The sequence below is a fragment of the Manis javanica genome, chromosome 4, assembly GCF_040802235.1.
Source record: "Manis javanica isolate MJ-LG chromosome 4, MJ_LKY, whole genome shotgun sequence".
NCBI classification, from domain to species: domain Eukaryota; kingdom Metazoa; phylum Chordata; class Mammalia; order Pholidota; family Manidae; genus Manis; species Manis javanica.
The window spans coordinates 115335648-115355267 of NC_133159.1; the positions used below are offsets into that span (position 1 = coordinate 115335648).

The 19620-nt window shown below is 50.1% G+C and overlaps 1 protein-coding gene across 10 annotated transcripts in view; it reads left to right on the plus strand.

Annotated features, from left to right (window-relative positions):
- Positions 1-19620, plus strand: part of EPN2 (epsin 2) — a 75222-nt gene that overhangs the window by 37303 nt on the left and 18299 nt on the right. For all 10 annotated transcript variants that reach the window (XM_073234730.1, XM_037019449.2, XM_037019452.2 and 7 more), the window contains 3 exons: positions 12689-12801; positions 14331-14423; positions 15341-15515. In XM_073234730.1, the coding sequence (XP_073090831.1) occupies positions 12689-12801; positions 14331-14423; positions 15341-15515 (381 nt within the window). The remainder of the gene's footprint in view (positions 1-12688; positions 12802-14330; positions 14424-15340; positions 15516-19620) is intronic.

Consider the following 19620-nt stretch of genomic DNA (forward strand, 5'->3'; position numbering starts at 1 on the left):
AAAGAAAACCTAGAAGTGGCCCAGCTGAGTATGGGTAGGAAAGGGTGTTTTGCAGTGCTGAGGGTATTGGGGCAAGCCTCTGGGAGTGAGCTGTGTGAAGGGCTAGAGCAGCATTCCAGACAGGCCAGGAGCAGCAGTGCGGCGCACTGAGGTGGGACTGTGCTCAGGGTGTCTGCGGAACAGGAAGGTGCCGGTGTGCCGAAGCCGAGCCAGGGAGAATGGCAGGGGAGGGCAGGCCAGAGGGTGGAAGAGAGTGGGCCTGGAGAAGGCACAGGCCCGGGAAGGCGCGGGGCGTCTCTCAGACCACCTCTGGCAGGGGGCACTTGTTTCAATCCCTAGCCCATCTCTGATGGATGTGCTTGTGTCAGTGTTTGGATGTTGTAGCAGTGTCAGACTGCTGTAGAAGTTCCTGAGTACTTCACTGTGCTAATCCTGTCACGGACCACACGCTGAGTGGTACAGGAAGCCCTTTGGCTTTTACTTAGGGGAGGTGGGGGAGGGCTTGGAACCAGTGAGGGCCTCGACAGATGAGAAAGCTTAGGACCTTTGGTTGTGTATGGGCCAAGGCAGCCCTGATGCGGGTGGGCGAGGGCATTGCCACAGCTGACGGGCTTGGAGGGCGGGTGGCCCTAAAGGAGCGCCACGGGACTTCCTGGAGGGCTGGGTGGGCTGAGAGAGGCCCAGACAGCTCTGAGGAGGGTCAGCTGAGCCCCTGGGAGATGGAGCTGCCCTCCTCTATGTGAGGGTGGCCTGGAGGGGAGCCAGGCTAAGTGGAGGAGGCAGGGTATGCCAAAGCGTCTGGTAGACATGCTGTTGGAGGTGTGGAGAAGGTCTGAGAAGTCTAGGGCTTGGGAGGGAATTCTGGACTGGAGACGTCTTCTGCTCCTTGGCCTCACCTGACACTCATGTTTGCCTCATGGTTTTGTAATTCCTGGTGCGCTGGCTGCCCTCCCCACCCAAGGCTGGGCCCTTGGCTCACGTGCATTTGTTGCCTACGTTATCCTGTCACATAGTTGGTACTCAGGACTGCTGGGTCTGGGCCAAGCTGTGGGGCTCAGAGGAGGCCTTAGACTAAGGGGTTGGGGTTTGCCTGAGACCACACAGAGCGGCTGGCTTGGATGGAGCCGGGTGTGAACAGCATCTGTTACCCCGATCCAGGCCTCTGTCCACCTTCCTACATTATGTAGGGCCAGCCTCAGCATTCAGCAGGTTGTGGAGAAATTGCAGAAGTTCTTGGGGCAGTGAGAGCCCACATCAAAGGCGATTCGGGGGCTCGAGAGGGCCATCCCTGTGTGTCAGGCAGGGCCTGGTGTAGAGATTGCTGCTGTCCTCTGACGTGGATGCTCCAAGGTCAGGGCACCGCATCTCTGCACAGGGGCTGGCTTCCGTGGAGGGGCTGGGAGAGAAGGAAGGACTGCCTGGAGTGTGTGCTTGGCTCCCTTTGCTGAGCTTCCAGTCTCCAGAGCCAGAGCTGCGCATGCCTTGCTGTAGCACAGACCTGTGCTGTGTGGCTTGGCGCCTTGGGTTTCTGGGTGGGAGGACAACTGCCAGCATACCCGTTTGTGGAAGAACAGGAAATGGAGGGAGGCAAAGAAGGCAAAGAATGGTCCTCATTGCCCTGCTTCCCCTGGATGAGTCCTGGAGCCCTGAACCGAGTGGGCAGTGGCGTGCCTTGCACAGTGGGTGCTTTCCCCTCGGCCAGGTCCCCTGGCTGTCTTGGTAGGCGCTGAGACAGCTTCAGCGCTTTGGCTGGCACAGAGCGGCCATCGCGGTGTGGGGCCAGTGCTTCCAGGGGATTTGGGGCTCCCTTCAGGCTGGCCGCCCCTTTCAGCTGGAGCACCTCATGCAGGGCTCCACCCCAGGCCATCAGCAGTGATTCACCAAGAGATTATGACCAAGCATTTTATTTATTTGCCTTGCTTCATTCTCGAAAGAATTGGAGTTGGCTTATAAAACACGTGCAGTACCAGAGGATTAAATAGATACCAGAAGATATTGAGGCAGAGGGAAAATAAGGGTGAGACATAAGGCTAGGGTCATGTAGAACCGCTGGATGTGGATCCAAAGTTCGCTCTGAGCTTCTCAACCACTAGCGCTGAAGAGGACAGCTTCTCCTTTAGTTGCTGGGCAAGAGTCCAGGGTCCAGCAGTGGTCCAGGGAGGCCAGGTGCTCACTGTGCAGGAGCAGGGCCTCAGAGCAGCCTGTACAGGCCTTCTTGGGCAGTGCCTTGAGCCCTGTGTTCTGATGGCCTGGCATGAATCCAGGGGAGCTTGGGGTCTCTCAGGGAGTGGAGGGGATGGCATGGCTGTCTCACTCCTTCCGTGATGATCAGCCATTCTTAAACTTGTCGGGGAGAATCTGAAAGCTTCCATGTGCACCGTTCCCCGTGTGTGTTTGGCAAGACCCCGGAGGCAGCAGGCCCTCCTGAGACTCTCCAGAGAAGCTGGTGCCGCAGGGGTAAACCATAGTTGCTGTGGCCCCAGCCCTGCCATCCAGACTGGGTGGGAGTGGAGCTGGAGGTGTGTGCACATGTGTGCACACAGCAGAGAACATTTTAGTTAGAATTAGGCATCCAAGAAAGGGAGTTCTACATAGGTCTATTTTTGAAAACTTGAGGGTGTAGGAAAATATTTTGCTTTAAAAAAAAAAAAATCAACCCAGCATGTTCCTCAGAAGCCCTCCTGGGATATGGACCTGGCAGGAGCCAGGGTTGAGGCCTGAGAGCGTGGGAAGTGGAGGGGAGCGAAGCTCCAAGGTTCAGTGACACTGCCCAGGAACTGGGTGGGGGACACGGCCAGGTCCAGGCGGTTGTGGCTACCAGCTAGGTGATTCCCCTTGCCAGGGGAGACCAGGCATAGCCAGCTGGTCGGGAAATGTTCCCAGCCCTGGGGGGCCTCCACCTGGCTTTGGGCAGATTGTTTTCTGAGGGGGCTGGACTAGGAATTTGGTAGGAGATGGGATTCATTTGACACCCCATTTTGCTGGAGCAAAGGTGTTTTGTAAGTCCTGGGACCCCTGTGTCTTTGGCAGACAGGCAGGCAGGAGCCCCAGGGGCAAGAGTGGGTGCTGGGCTGTCAGCATTAGCTTACTCTGGAGAGAGTAAGAGATCCACTCTTCAAATGGAAAGTAGAGTCACAGAGGAAGCTGGTTAGTAATGCTAGCAGACCCTGGAGGTGGCAGTTTTATCGACACATTTGTGCAAGGGTCAGACACTAAAGCTCATTCTTTCTTTTTTTTTCACGAAAAAAATAACCAGTTTATTTTACAAGACAGAGTCAGAGAAAAAGCATAACAAATTAACTAATTAATAATTGTGACCTATTTAGCTACATTTAAATTTAGAAGCTCATTCTTGCCACAGGGGCTGGGCTCTGGTGGGCTCTGAATGTGCTGCGGCGAGGCTGTTGGCTGGCCGAGCTGCTGAAGTTGGCAGTTACCAGAGCTAGCAAAAGGCTGACCACCCCCTGTGGCTGCCCTCCTCTGTTCTCCCTGAGAAGGAGCCCTGCTTCTTCCACTTGTCGGAGGAGGTAGGCAGGCAGGTGTTGTTAATAAGGACACTGGGATGGATTCACTCACCCAGAACCACTCAGTCAAGTGGTGAAGTCAGAATTTGAACCCAGGTTTTCTAGAATTCTCTTTCTTCTACTTTCCAATTAAAAAGTCGTTTTTAAATTGTTCTACAAAGTAGATGAATATAGAGTGCATCTATTGCACTTTTAAGGTTGTATAGTCCTTTTCATGGAATGCTTTTCTCTTACTTTCATGGTTATTAAAAGCAGGAAGCCTATTTTAACTGTTGCTTAATGGGGACCCAGACCATTGCTGACCCTAGCAATGAATGCCCTGATTGTAAGAGAGAATAAGACTGAAACACAGCTATCAAAATTGTTGATTGGGGATTATTAGTTAATGGTGGATGCTGATTTGTGCCATTGAAAATTGAATTATGAATACAATGTTTCTATCTGTCCATTTGTCTTTGAAGCATTCTATCTGTCCATTTGTCTTTGAAGCATCCTTTGTAGTATGGGTAAACAGACTATTGTCTGTAAACTATTAATAAGTATAGTATGAAGAAGGGAAAGGGGGATTAAGTCAAGTCCAATACACAGTCCCATAGCTGTGACCTTATCTGATTCACAGCTGCTCAGTTTGGATAGCTTCAAACAATTAACTTCAGAGGGGCATTTAATAATTCTATAAATAAAAATAAGGGCTCAAAGATATATTTCTCATGATATGGGAGAATAAACAATGTAATTTATGTATAATCTCTATATATCATGTTATTCTGTTTTATTTTCACTATCTGAAATTACCATTTACATTATTTTCTGTCTCCCTTCAGTGAAACACTCTGTGACAGGAGCCTGTCTTTGCTCAGTGCACAGTGCCTAACCCAGAAGTGTTAAATAAACTGTGATTCACCCTTCTTTCTTTCCCTCCCTCCCTCCCCTTTTCTCTTTCTCTTTCAAATGATATTTTTATGTGATATGCTCATCTCTGTTGGTATTTGCCTCAGGCATAAGCATTTTTCAAAATACGTTTTGTGGGCTTCCCCAGAAATTTTTACGAATTTTGCATACTTTTTTGATGCCTTAAGTTTGAGTGTAACAGCAGTGTGATTCATAGTTGCTAGTTTTTACTTCATAATAAAGTGCTGTTCCTCATTTCGCCAGCTTACTCTTCTCTTTTCCCTAAGCTACCTGCTCTCCTGGCTGCCCGGGGCTTTAAAATGTGCACAATGTCCCAAAGCCTGGACCACGGCGGAGCCCCTGGGGTGGCCTGGCTGCTTGGCTGAGGCCCCCAGGGCCTGCTGCTGCATGGTCAGCTTGGTGCAGGTCTGTTTAGTTGAAGGCTACTCCTTCCCTCTCCCTTCCATGTATGACTGTAGCAGTGCCCTTTCAGAAAGTTATAGTCAGCAGCTGACGCTCCAACTTTCAGCAGCTCAAATTGATGTTACCAATTGAATTAGTCTCCTGCCACTGCCAGGGGCAGGCTTAGTCCAGCTCTCATCAGAAGAGCCAGCACACTTCAGACACGTTCGCTCGGTGGCTCACTTCTCTAGTTACCAACGGTAAGTGAGGGTGGATCACTAAGAAACGCTGCTAGTGTTTCCATTATGACAGTAACACGTGTCCACTCCTGACAGCGTGGAAGATGTAAAAAAAAGTATCCTCTTATACTGCACAAAAACAGCTGCTCAAATATTGGTGTATTTCCTCTGTACTTTTTCTCTAAGCACCTTCTTCTCCAGGGTTGCCATTTACATTGTAAATGTAATTTCACATCCCTGCTTTTTGTTTCATGAGAGAAGAAGCTGCATTCAGCATTCCCCTGCGTGAAGATTCCTAACTCATCCTGGCCTGACTTCAGACAGTCACTCACTCCTCATGTTCACACTGAACAGTTCAATTGTTTTCAGTGCCAGGGCCCAAGGATGGCCTCTGAGCACAGGAGGTTTGGAGCTGTCAGCTGTACAGCTTGGTTGTGACCATCTTTCTATGTGCAAAGCAAGCAGGTTCTTAATCCAGAGAGGAACTGAAGGCCAGATCAAGACCCACATCCTCAAACGGCATCTGTTACTGGCAGATCTGGGTCACAGGTCTGAATAGTGTTCCATGAAAGCAGAGTGAATCTAATGTTTTATATTATGCAGATAATAGAATGGTGTTACACAGCATTGAAATGTCATTCATAAGCACATGACATTTCAAAGCACATTTTTAAAATGTTAGTTTGTTCACCCATGCATTTTATAAGCATGTGTGCCCTAGGGCTGGCACTGAGCAGTGAGGGGCTTGGAGTCAGCAGCTGAGGACTTGCCTTGCTGGGCATCCAGTTCAGGAGAAGCACGCGTGTCTTCAGTATGCCACGTAGTGCCTGGAAGGAGGATAGGCAGGAGGCTTAGAGCTTCTGTGAGCCTTGAGCTGTTCTAACCCTGTGCATGGCGGGACAGGGTAAGTGAGGGTGGGGCCCCATGCAGTGGCCACAGGGTTGCCCTGCAAATAATACGGTTACACAGGCAGATGTCTTCCACCTAACTTTCTTTGTGCATTTTCCATGTCACTGCACAGTTACATTCAGTTTTAAAGGTTAAACCTTGGTAGGTTACTTAACTTCTGCAAGTTTATGTCTTTTAGTCTAAAAGGGGGATAAGGACAGCACTCTGTCCTGGGTTCCTGTGTAAATTACCTTTGCTATATATGCACTGCACACCTGCCTTGTGCAAGGGCAGTGCTCCATGAGGTTGTCATCCTGTGGTCGGTCATTTTCATGTTCTCGCCAGTGTAAGTACATTCTAGTAAACTTCTTTGTGCAGAGAGCTTGCTTTTTAAAGGATTCTTTAGATTAGTTCTTCAATATAGAATTCCCAGAAGTGAGATTAATGGCAAAGTATATGAACATCATTCTGTCTCTTGAAACATCTCAAATGCTTTCCAGATTCGGCCCATTTGCAGTGCCCCAGCTGTGGCTGAGAGGGCTCAGTTCTCAGTTGATAGCCATTGAGCCCAAAATGGCTACTAAAATTTTGTCAAGATTATTACTAATTTAAAGATGAAAATTACTATCAGAACTTATTTTAAAAGTGAGGTTTCTGCTTATAAGTATTACTTTAAGAAACTACTATGGCATTTAACTTCTTTATTTTAAATTTATGACTGAATTTAAAAAGAGGTAAATCACATCTTTGTTGAAGTTCACGCCTCTTACCCCATTGGCTGCACACAAGTTTGGTTGACAGTGTTCACTCACCTCTACTGGGACCTCTGCGCTTACCTCCTCCCCTGCCTTGCACTCCTGCCTGGGGAGCTGTCGGTGGCTTCCCGCTGCTGTGGTCTCTCCCCAGTGCTCCACCTAAAGGGTGACTTTCACGTGGGGCCAAGTGGCAGGAACCCCTGGGAAAACAGCAATGAGGAAAGGTTGCTTAATGTTTTGGACAAATCCTTGCTTCCTACCTCACAAGCTGGTGGAGAGGGTTAAATCTGTAGCCTGAAGATAAAAGCACTAACTTGCTCTTTTATTTCAGACAGGATAGGTTTGAAACATGCAGACAAATAGAAGGGATGCATTTGTGTCTGCACCACTCTCCTGCATCTCGGTCTGTGGCTCTGCCTCCTTTCTCCCTGGTTTCAGTGTACATGTCTGCAGTCTGAAGCGATAGCACCAGTATCTCATGGTGGAGATGAGTGTGTGAGTCACAGCCATTGTTAGTTTTCACTGAAAACTAAGCTTGAAAATAAGCAGACAGGGGTTTGAACTCCTGCTCTGTGCCCATATTAAAACTGATGTGGCCCCTGCCTGTGTAGAGCCTTCGGTCAGGTCACGCTGGGGAGATGGCCTGCTGCACACAGGTTAACAGTGTAAATGCATCAAGTGCTGATCGTGAAGGGACAGACGAAGGCCGTGAGGGGCCCACTCAGCTGACCCCCTCCGAGTGCTCACAGTGTGCCTGGCCTTGCTCCAGGTGCTGGGGGCAGGGCGGGGGTGATCATGGAGCCCTGCCCTGTGGAGCATCCTAGTGGCATGATCTGGGATGACATGTTTAGGAAGGTGGCATCGGAGCTGACCCTTCAGATGAGAATGAGTTTCTCTTCCCCGTTTGAAGAAGAGAGAGGGAGAGTACAGTCTGAAGCCAGGTGAGAGCTGGTGGTTTCTGCTAGTGGAGTGGAGGCCCGGTGCCCCAGGGGCTGGGCCAGGGGGCCAGCCTTGGGGGGTGGAGTGTGACCCAGGGCCCAGCACGATAAGGATGCCCACAGCAGTGTGTGCAGGGGTGGGTGGGAGGGCACCAAGGTGCATACCAGGAAAGGCTTTGGCCTGGTAGCCTCCCATGGCTGCTGCAACAAAGTGCCACAAACCAGGCAGCTTAAAACTACAGAAATGGACTGCCTCACCCTTCTGGAGGCTCAAAGTCCAAAATCAAGGTGTCAGCAGGGCTGTGCTCCCCTGAGACCTGTAGAGGGGAATCCTTCCTTGCCTTTTCCCAGCATCTGGTGGGGGCCAGTGACTCTCAGTGTTGCTCTGCTCAGCAGCTGCAGAACTCTGGCCTCTGCCGTCATCATGTATACCCTCCCCTCGTGTGTCTGTGCTTGCATTTCTTCTCCCCTTGGAAGGACACTATTTGTATAGGATTTAGGGCCCACCCTGCTCCAGGTGCTTCACCTTGCTCATTTTAAATAATTGTATCTACAAGGACTCTATTTCCAAATACGGTCACATTCTGAGGTACCAGGTATCAGGCAACATATCTTCTTGGAGGACCCAGTTCTGCACACATCATACCTGCTCATGATGTGAGGTGTGAGCCAGGGCCAACGATGATTTCCTGTGGCCTTGGGCTGGATCTCCAGGAACATTTTGAGGTCTAATAGAAAATCAGTTAAGTGTATCCGGAATCCACCACTTCCCAGCTCCTTCGAAGCTATCACCTTGACCCAAGCTCCCACCATTGCTCCCTGGCCCAGTCAGATTATGTCCCCTAGACCCTCCCAAAGCCTGCCTGAGGCTTCTGGAACCACTGCGGTTCTTCCACTATGGCCTCCAAGTGCCTCCTCTGCCACACCAGCCTCAGAGCTCAGGCCCTCCATTCCATAAGTGGAGCTCCCACCTGCTCTCTGCCTGCGTTGCTTGCGGCTGCCTCCCTCCAGGCCTCTCTTCCAGGGTCTCAGATAGGCATGCCCTGAACACATAGAGCAAACTCTCTTTTGCCCTGGCACTGCCAACCCTGCTTTATTTACATGTGCATTGTCCTCCTCGTAGAACACAAGCTCTGGAAGACAGAGACCTCACTCAGGCCCAGAGGAGTGCTGGTGTGTGCGTGAGTGTGAAGGACTGGGGCCCCAGAGCACCCCTGAGGTGCTAGAAGCAAGCCTGGGATTTGGCTCTAAGGCTTGGCTTTGAGTTCTTCTGCCAGCTGGGAGCAAGTCATTTAGCATCTCTGGGCCATAGTTACCTCCTCTGTGAGAAGAGTGCTAATAAAGAGCAATGCCTGAAGGGTCAGCCTTCATCTCTCACTGGCTGGGTAACCTTGGGCAAGTCACTTCACCTCTAATCTTCAGCTCTTGTAAGTTGGGGGTTCTAGACTGAGGGTTCATGTTCTACAAGTGTCGTGTGCCAGGTGCTGGTCTAAGTGCTCTTCATGTATTAGTAACTCATTTAATCCTCACAGTAACCCTGGGAGGCAGGTGCTCTCTTCATTCTGCAGATGAGAAAACCTAGGTGCAGAGAATTACCTACTCAGGCCAGTTATGCATTGAGAAGTGGCAGGGCCCAGATCCGAGCCCAGGCATTTGGAACCACCCTCCGTGCTGGGCTGCCTTTCGTGTCAAAACCACCCAGCCTAGGTCAGGCCAAGGCACACACAGCCAGGAACAGATGCGGCTCCCTGTGGGTAAATGTTAGAAAAGCATACCACGTGCATCTGTACAGAGTGTTTCAGGAAGTTTTTCTGGGTAGAAGCACAAGAAAATGTCAAACAGCTGTTTCCCCTAGGGAGAAGAATAGAGGCAGGATGAGAGGAGTGGCTTTCTCTTCCTTTTATGCTGAAGTACTTAAAAATAAACTCTGGGCATCCCCACAGTCACCCAGGAACACTTGTGCACAGCCCACAAAGGACAAAACGAGACCTACCCATGTTTATAATTCTCAGCCACAGCAAGTGAAGGCTTTGAGCTCTTCCGGGTGGCTCCACAGGCAAAAAGATGTCTTGGGGTAGGAGGAAGGTGATGATGCGGTTGGTGCTCCTGAGGGACTGGCTTGGTTCCCTCCAGAGGTGGCTGGCTGAGAAAGAGGCTGACCCGTCAAGGCTCTTCCATGGGTCTACCGTGAGCCATGGGCTTTCACACCTCGAAGGAGGCGAACCAGGCTCAGGTGGCCATAAGGGTCCATTCAGGTGCGCTTGACAAGTACATCTGTGTTTACTGCCCTGTGCATGGGCACAAGAGGCCCTTTGTTGGGCCGGAACGCTGTCACTAAGGCAAGACCGTCTCTGCTGGAATCCTCCCTCACAGCTGAGGCTGCTGTGTGCAGCTCAGCTGATACTCAGGGCTGGTGACTGAATTCTGCATCTGCAGAACTGAGAGCTGTACATCCATTTATGAAAACCACAGCATTTAGGGGAATACCCGTTGTCTTTAATTTCCATGCTGATGTGGTAAGCTATTTCTGTATGTGCTGGCTCTGCATTATTCTGAAGCATCAGTTATGATAGGCATAAAAATGTCCATTTGCATTTGAAGCCAGGCTGGCCTTGCAGATGTGCTGAAAGGCTCAGAGGACAAGGGAGGCCTCATCGCTCCAGAAGGTCCTGTTCAGAGCCCTATGCCATTCATCACGGACTGGGCTGAATCAGGCCCTGTGGCAGCGCAGCCAAGTGGCAGCTTTCCTTGCCAAGATGGGGCTCCTTTTTCAGAGCACTTTCTGGGGTGTGGGGTGAGTGTGAGGTCTTCTCCTTTGTTCACTCACAATTTCCATTTGGTGGTAAAGGGAGGGTATCAGATATGCTGTGTTTGTTATAAACTGGGGGTTTTGTGAAGTGAGCCTCAGAGATTCTTTACCAGGGAAGGCTGGAAAGGGGCAGCCTGAGCGGTTAGTGACCTGGGCGGGGAGCTGCATTCAGTTGAGGAGAGTCCCCAGAACCGTCTGGCTTCTGTTGTTTCCACCAGTCTGGATTACGAAGTCTTTGTCTCTAGAGTACAAAAAAGCCCAAACCTAAATAAGCACTGTGATTGGCAAATGTGAAGTTTGGGAACAAAACCAATAAAAAATACACTTTTGTCTTGGTGTGTTAATAAAGCAAATTTTAAGATTAACTTGAGGACATTTCATTACATCTTGCTTTATTTTTAAAGAATTACTTTGGAAAATATAACAGTGATGTGCTGGGCTGGGATTTAGCTTGGTTTTATTTAGAAAAGTTTATTTGTGTTTTTATAACTACAGCACTTTTTTGAACTCCGACTTGCCTATGTAGCTTAGAGTAGATAGGAAGGCTTTTTCCCCCAACTGCTGGTTTTTTGATTGACAGTAAATTATAGCAAACACACTGTGCTTCACGCCACAGAATTATTCCAGATGCACCCTTAAGCTGTGTTTCGTGTGTGTGCTTGAAATTGGGTGACAGAGCAATGCTGCTCACAGCCTCCTGCCCTCTGCCCAGAGCAGACCCCTGCCCCACCTTGCCTTGCCTGATTCTTCTGTGGATTATCACCATGACCCTAACTGTCTATAGGTTTCTTTTCCTGTTTACTCACAGTAGCCAAAGACCAGCCAACTACAAACCTCATCTGTCAGGAATTGTTCCTGACCTTTTATTTTCTCCCAGAGAGTCCCAGCCTAAAAGGCAAATGTTGATTGGAGCTTTAGGCAGAAGCAGCATGTGGGTGAGTGAGTTCTGGTAGGTTGGGTTTGCTAGAATGGATGTAATGAAAAAAGTAAGTGGACACACAGTCAGAGCATGTTCAGACAACCAGCCATCACCATGACATTCTCCATCTGTCCATCCGTCCATCCATCCATCCATCCATTCATCTGTGAATGAATGATGCACACATGCATCCATTCAGTGGTATTTGCCAGCTGCTCTGCCAAACTCTGGGAGTGAATGTAATGGTTGAAAGATGGGCCGGGGACCTTTCCAAGGAACGTACCTTCTGGCATAACCCGCCAAACTGCAGGTGGGGGTGTAAGAGCTAGGGGTGGGGGGCACTGACTGCACCCCAGTGGGGACAGCAGTCCGGAGGACCAGGGCTGGAAGCTGAGCTTTGGAACCAAGGAGTTGGGTATGAAGGGCCCAGCATGCACAAAGGCTCAGTGGGAGGGTAGAGCACAGCACTGTCTGAGGCAGGGGCCTCTTTGACTTGGTAGCCCTTGCTCTGAGTAATTTCCGAGAAGCTGTGGACCCTCTCTGAGTGGGGCAGAGGGAAGCTTGCTCCCAGGCACATGCTTCAAAGCTTTCCATCTGACTTCTGGAGGCACCTAGATTCTCTGATGGCCATGTGAGGCCCTGCCTGGCTTACAGTGTGAATGGGTAAACACTCCCTTCCTAGAGATTTGGTGCATCAGCTAGGAATTCATATCTCATCCCTTCAATGAAAACTGTCTTTCCAGGAGCTGCTTACAGTTGTTTAAACTAGCTAAGTACTTACCAAAAAAAAAAATGTCTGCATAGGTGATTTTTTTCAAGTCAATATATGGCTTTACTGAAAAAAATTAAATTCTCAGGGTTAACAGAGAAACATTGGGCTTTATTTTTTCATGATCCTTACCCAGAGTGAGATTCTTAAATGTGGGAGTCTCAAGGGGAAGTCTTCATCCACAGATGCTCTGTGCTTGTTTGAATGATGTTCTTTGATCCAGCTTTTCAAGACTATACTCTTGCTCTTTTTAGAAATCAGTTCCTCTCTTTGAAGCTGTGCATTGAAGAGTGAGGTTCCACTCCTTGTGTGGCCTGACCACTGGGCTTGCACCCCGAAGGTGTGTTTGGTCATTTCCACATGGCTTATGTAGCTGTGAAACCACATTTGACTTGACTTGATTTTAACCTTGAAATATTCGCAGACCTTCCCAACACAATGCCCATATTGCAGGGCTCCTGCCAGCCCTTGTGGGGTGAAAGGGGAGTGGTAGCTTGCCCAGGTAGCTGCTGAGCAGTAGCCTGTCCCTGTATGGTGACTTTGCCTCCCCACAGCCACATCCCCGAGAGTGCCCTCCGAGCTGGAGCAGGCCCGGCCCCAGACCAGCGGAGAGGAGGAGCTTCAGCTGCAGCTGGCTCTGGCCATGAGCAGAGAGGTGGCTGAGCAGGTCAGTGCTTGGGCTGGTCTGCCACTGCAGTCAGCCCTGTGTGGCGGTCGGTGTGGGCATGGATCACAGGGAGGGCGAGGACACACGTGCCCTATCCTCGGTGTGTCCAGAGCGCTTCCCGAGATGTGACTAGGTTCTTAACCTCCCCCTGCCCCCGTCAGGGAGGTGCCCCATGCAGAGTTGCATTTAGGAAAGGTTTTCATTGTCAAGGAACAAACCAGTCAAATGTTCTTCCCAGAAACACTAATGCAGACAGGGCCTAGTGTCATGAGCTCTTTTTGAATGAGCTGAGTGTCCACAGCCTCCCTCGACGAAAGGCGTGTGGGCGCACAATAGGGCTTAGCCCTCTAGTAAGGCAATTTGGTAAGATAGATTAAGAGCATCTGAAGAACAACAAAGGGCTAGAAGGAAATGCTCCAGGAAATAAGAGGGCTTAAATTGAGATGGCGGAAATATGTGTAGTTTTAATTCTTTTTCAGTTCCCGTTTTTTCTAGTCAGCATGCTTTACTTTAAAGTGGAGGAGGGAAAAGGACTGCTGAGATGGCCTTTCAGAGTTACCACCCCTTTGCTCACAGCTCTCAGGTCTGTCCTCACCGGCCTTGGGTGAATAAGGGTAGAGGGAGTCAGGCGGCCCAAGGCCCCTTCTCACTTAAAAGTGGTGTCCGGAGACAAATGATAGAGATAGTCAGACGAAGTACACAGGTGTTTGTCCCACTGTGATTTGTATTGCTGTAACCAGAAATGTCCGGAAGCTCAGCAGTGGCACACAGCCTCAGTGATGGCCTCTCTGTCTACAGGAGGAGGCAGACAGCCATTAAATCTGCCCCTGTGGATGCCAGCCTCTATCACTGATGGCTCTGGAAGATGGTGCAGAAATACCGGGTGCAGATGGATGGTCCCATTTTAGTTAATAACTCATCTGTGACATCATATACATAATAAATAAAATATAGTGAATGTATTTATTCGTTATATTACAGAAGCTAGGATGAACCAGTCTTTTGCCTATGGGGACTTGGCCTTAAACACAAATTAAATATAATGAGTCATTTGTTGAACTCATAGAAATAAATACAATAAATAAATAAATAAATAAATGAATGAATGAATACATAGTCATTTTTGGAAGCTTACACAGTAGGAGGTAGAATGATATGTGATTTTCATCTCTAATTCTTGGGTTTTTGTTTCATAAGGAGACATATCACTTCTGTAATTAGAAAGAATTATAAAGCCAGTTTCATCTTAGAGAAAAATATTTTAAAATAAGTGCTCCCTTTTCCCAGGGGACCTGTGTCCCTGTCTCCCTGGTGAGACCCCCAAACCAGGGAAGCCACACAGTGTAGGCAAGTGGGGTGTGTTCTGGGATGGAAGAGTAACCATTTTATGAGCTGTTTTGAGATCTTCCTTTGAAATGAGGTGTAATTCAGTGTCACACTTCCTGCCCCTGGCCGGCTGCATTCGATCCTGGTGAGCGATGATGTCATAGCGGCCCCCCATCAGCTTCACATCCCTGTGTCCTCTTCAGGAAGAACGCCTGAGGCGGGGCGATGACCTCAGATTGCAGATGGCCCTGGAAGAAAGCCGGAGAGACACGGCCAAAGTTCCAAAAAAGAAAGAGGTAAGTGCTTCCCTGGGAAGGGAAATGTTTGAGACTGTCCTGTGGCTGTTGCCGAAGTGTCACAAACCTGCCCTGCCATGTGCATGTGACATTTGGTGAGTGCCCATACGTGCCATTTTCTCTCTTTATTCAACAAATAATCCTGGGGCCTGCGATAAGCAGGAGTGAGGTTTGGACGTAACTTAGAGCACCTCCTTGTCTGCCAACACTGGGCCTCCCAAGACCACCTGAGAGAGACTGGGTCCTGCCGGGCAGCTTCTGCTGGCCTGTGCCTCAGTCCCCTCCTCTGTAAGCAAGTGTAAAATGCCCTCCCTGTGTGGGCATGGCCACTGTCACACAAGCCAAGGGCCAGGCGCTCTGGAGCAGTTTCCTGCCACAGGGGAGCCCCCGCTTGGGACCTGTGGGTGACCGGACGTGGCTGTGGTCCTGAAGTTTGTCCAGTCAGGGGACAGACCCCTCCCACCACAGGGCCAGGGGCTCTAGTGCCTCTGTGACACAGTGCCACAAGGTACCTGACAGCAGCTGTGAGCTCAGGTGAGGGCCCTGAATGCTCGCTGGCGGCTGGGAGGCAGGAGGTATGGTGGCACAGCACTCTGGAGGGAGGCCGCAGCCCCCCAGAGCCGGCATTATCCTGGAAAGGCCTGAGGACTGTTTGAGAGGCGGTGGGGTGTTTGGCCCAGGGCAGGCAGGCAGGCAGGCAGGTAGCTCAGGGTAGCTCGGTGTGGCTGTCCTCGGAGGTGGTGCTGGGGGTGGGCAGGAAGGCGCAGGAGATGGGAGGCTCATCTTCCAAGTTCCTCTGGGCCTCTCCCAGGAGGCCTCTATTCCTAAGAGGCACTGACAGTATTTATGACTGACACATTGGTATTTACTGTAACTGTTGCAAAGTAAAACCTGTCCCCTTCTCTTTGTCTTCAAAGCATGGCTCCCACCCACAGCAGACCACTTTGTTGGATTTAATGGACGCCCTTTCCAGCTCAGGGCCTGTTGCCCAGAAAGCAGAGTCCCGGTGCCGGCCGGCCTCAGCTAACCAGACCAACCTATGGGGCGGGCCGGCAGCCCCAGCCAGCACGTCAGACCCCTGGCCATTGTTCGGTAAAGACGCCCTCATTCGTCTCCCATGCCTGTCTGCGGGGGCAGGGGCAGAAAGGGCAGAGCCTCCTGCTCTGTCACCTGGTAGGGGTGGGAGTGAGTCTGGTCCGTGGTGGTGGGTGTACAGTATTCTGTTTTGAATGGTTTTCTGCTATGGTAGAGGGAAAACTGACTTCCTTTCTGCTTCCCACACACACTGAAATGGCCTGTCCCTTCTCTGGGACACACGTCAGCTCTCAGCCTCAGGATTGCCCCAGCCCCAAGTTAAGAAACTATAATGCACAGCATGAAACATCTTAATCAAGTTGCTGTTTAGCTGGAAATTATGATGTGCCTCACATGACTTACTTGAAAGGGGACGCATTTGCTGTAATTTTTATTTGTTTAAAGTAGCGTAAATTGGTTTATCAGGCTAGTGAATAGTTTAAAGTTCTGTTTAATGCCAAGTGTAAGAGTATTTGTGATAGATTTGAAACATGAGTGTGACACAATTGATCTAATTTGGGTAGAAATCTTGGACACATGGGTTTCCTAATCACTAAACACAGGACTTGGTGTGCAGACTTCACAAAGGCTTCCCACCCAGCCTGCTGCTCCCGGAGGCCCCCTCTGGGTCCTCTGAACCCTGCCAGCCATGGCTGATCTGTGGGGCTTCTGTCTAGGAGCTTTGAATTGTTATATTTTGTGACAGTTTGTGCCTATATCTCCTGGGGTTTCTGTTTCCCAAAACTAAAACCATCTCTTGTATTCAGCTTGGCTCCCCGGGTGATTGCTGAAGTGTACTGTATGCCAGGTCCTGTCCTGCCAGGTAGAGACCCAGACAAGAACAGTCAGTCAGTGGTCCCACCCGCATGGTCGTGGGCAGGTGTGGGCGCAAGAGCAGCAGGCTAGGAGCTGCACTGTGCTGGCCGGGCCTCCATGCTGGTTACTGGAGAGCATCCTGGGCCAGGGCTTAGCTCAGGAGTCTAGTGGACGGATATGAGATAGGCATCTTGGGGGAACCTTTAAGGAAGAGCAGCAGGTGGCCAGGCCATGAAGAGGCAGGGGGCTCCCAGGAGAGCTTGGCTTATGAGAGGCTGAGGAGTTGAGTACATGCAGCGGGGCTGAGTGTCTTGACTGGGCCAGAGACCTGACCTCACAGGGAGCTGTGTGGTCTCCTGGTGGGTAGGACAGGACCACCTCCAGTGGCTGGGGTTCACCCTCCTGCAGGCAGCCTAAACTAGGAAGCAGCTATGCCTAGCAGCTGAGATCACATGGGATTGCTGCCCACCCAGGTCTGCTATTCTAATCATTTTTAATCAAGATGAAATGCACATAACATAAAATTCACCCTCTTAACCATTTTAAAGTGGACTGTTCAGTGATTCTTAGCCATTCCCAATATTGTGCAGCCATCACTACTAATCAATCCCAGGACATTTCCATTCCCATTAAGCAGTTACTCCCTGTTGCCCCGCCTCCAGCCCCTGGCACCCACCGTCTGCTTTCTGTCTCTGGATTTGCCTGTTCTGGACATTTCGTCCATGTAAGGGAATCATTCAACATGCAGCCTTTGTGGCTTCCTTCTTTCCCTCAGCATAATGGTTTCAAAGTTCATCCGTGTGGTAACATGTATTCATACTTCATTCCTTTTTATGGCTGAATAAGATTCCGTTTCATAGATACAGCACATTTTGTGAGGCATTTGGCTTTTTGGCTTCTATGAATCCAGTTTTTAAAGAGAAGATTGAAACCTGAATTTTTAAAAGTATTAATTTTTAAATGTTGACAATGAATTAAACAATTAAGAGCATGGTTGGAGCTAATCAAGATATCTCTGCAGGTGGCCTCCATGTACTTTGTGGACTGCCTGCTTACCATTTCCTGCACTTGGCCAACCCAGGGCCCTCTCCTTGGTTCTGATGCAGGTTGGCATTTTTGTGGTAACTTGGGGACAAAACAGGCTGCCAAAGCCCAGAGAGACTGTTCATTCCTCTGGGGTCACACAGCAAGTTAGGGGCAGGCTCAGCACATACGGCACCTCGTCTTGGAATCGCCAGGCCATCCTGGATTGCTTCAAAGACCTTCTGTGGCCATACATGTCCTGGAAGTCATCTCAAATCCCAGCATCAAGAGATAACCAGCATTAAAATGTTAGCTTGTCTACTTCCTGTTTTTTTCTGGGCACTTACGTTTTTACACACTTGAGGTCATATTGTAATTACAATTGTATAAATATATATAGATGTTTCCATTTGTACTATATGGTGAGCATTTCCAGGCATCATTAGAAACTAAGCATGATGGCCCCAGTGGGATAGTGTGGGGCTGGACCACATTACCCAGTGTGACTCCTGTGGGACAGTGGGGGCTGGGCCACTTTCCCCAGCAGCCCGTTGATACACGGTGGGTGTGCAGTTCCAGCCCTCTGCTCTCAGTGGCACTGCAGGAGGCGCCTTGACACCAGCTCCTGGGCTCACTGGAGGACAGTAATAGTGCCTTTGCTTCCATCTTCCAAGATGTAGTTTCAGAACAAGATGTGGTGTCGGATTCACCAGTCGTCGTCTAATAAAACCAGCTAGTGCACGTTTTTCAGGGCCACCCCACCTGCCCACCACCTGAAACATGTTTTTAAGTTAGAAAGATGAGGGAGTCTCTCCCCAAGCACTGATAATGGCACTCTCTGGATGAAAGAAATGCTATTTTGAAAGCCACTGTTTGTAGCCAGCCCTGCCGTTACAGGTTCTTTCCAAGTAGCTCTGGGGTCAGCCTGGCCAAGTGGCCTTGGGAGGAGGCACCAAGGGATTACAGGAGGGGAGCTTGGAGCCGCCAGGTCAGCGGGGCCCTTCCTCCTCTGTCCCAGACACACACAGCAGCCACCTGGGATAAGAAGAGCCCACAGCCCCGTGACTCAGAAGGCCTTGGCCAGCGAGGGCCCTCTGCCCACCTGCCTGCTGCCTGGGTGGGACGGAGGCCATCTTCTGCCCCAGTGGAAGCAGGTGGTGGTGCTGCTTTCTTGGTGACCCCGTGACAGCCCAGTTCTGTGACCCCATAATGGGACTGCCTCCCTGTGCACATAAATATTCATATGTGAGGCTGGGGATGAGCCGGGCTTGGGGAAGGATGCATGCTCCCTGTGAATGGGCCCACAGAGCAGGAGGCCGGAAGCTGCTCCATCTTTCCGCCCTGGCTTCCATCCCCCTTTCCTCTCATTCACTTGAGCTTTCAACAAGCGTTTATTTATTGGGTGTGCAGTGCAGCTCTGCCGAGGACATGAACACAGAGGACCCTTGCAGTGAATCTACTGTCCATTCATAGAGGAGAGCAGAGTGCGGGGTCCCAGCAGTCACACCCTCAGCAGGCATTCACAGCGGGCCTGCTGGACCCAGTCCCCGGCTGCCTGTTTTCCCACGGCCTAGCTTATGTGAGCTGCCAGCACCCGGGGAAAGGTGGAGGTACCGTTATCTGCCCCCAAGTGAGGTTTGAAGACAGTAAGGTGCCAAAGTATATGGCCTCCTATGACTAGCGGTGCACGGTAGAGCAGAAAGCAGTGTCCATTACGCACATAGGTCCCCAACCACTGCCTGCAGAATGGAAACCTCACAAATCTCTTCTAGGCTGAGTATCTTATCCATGCTCATCTGGCTGATTGTGGATGGCCAGGGTTTAACCAAGCACATCTTTCACTCCACGTATAAGCTTTGTCCATGGTGGTCAGGAGCAAGGGGTTCTTTTCAGCCAAAACTTGCTCATTTCAACATTGTGCATCATATAGGTGCTGATTGTTAAAAGTTCTTGGCTGTGCTGCTGTTTTGTTGTTTCAGCAGATTTCTACAGGAGAAACGGCCCACGGGAAATAACTGGAGGTGTCAGAAGAGGCTCTCCAACAGTTTCAGGGCTGAGCCCAGGGTGATGGCTGGCTCTTAGAGAAAGCATTAAAATGCATGCAGTTTATATACCTTCATGTCCTAGCATCCATGAGCTCCCCCTGAAATGTTGCAAATACAGTTGCATCCATGAGCTCCCTCGAAATGTTGCAAATACAATTGACCCTTGAATAATGCGGGGATTAGAGACACAAACTCCCACAGTCAGAAATCCATATATAACTTTTGATTCCCCCAAAACC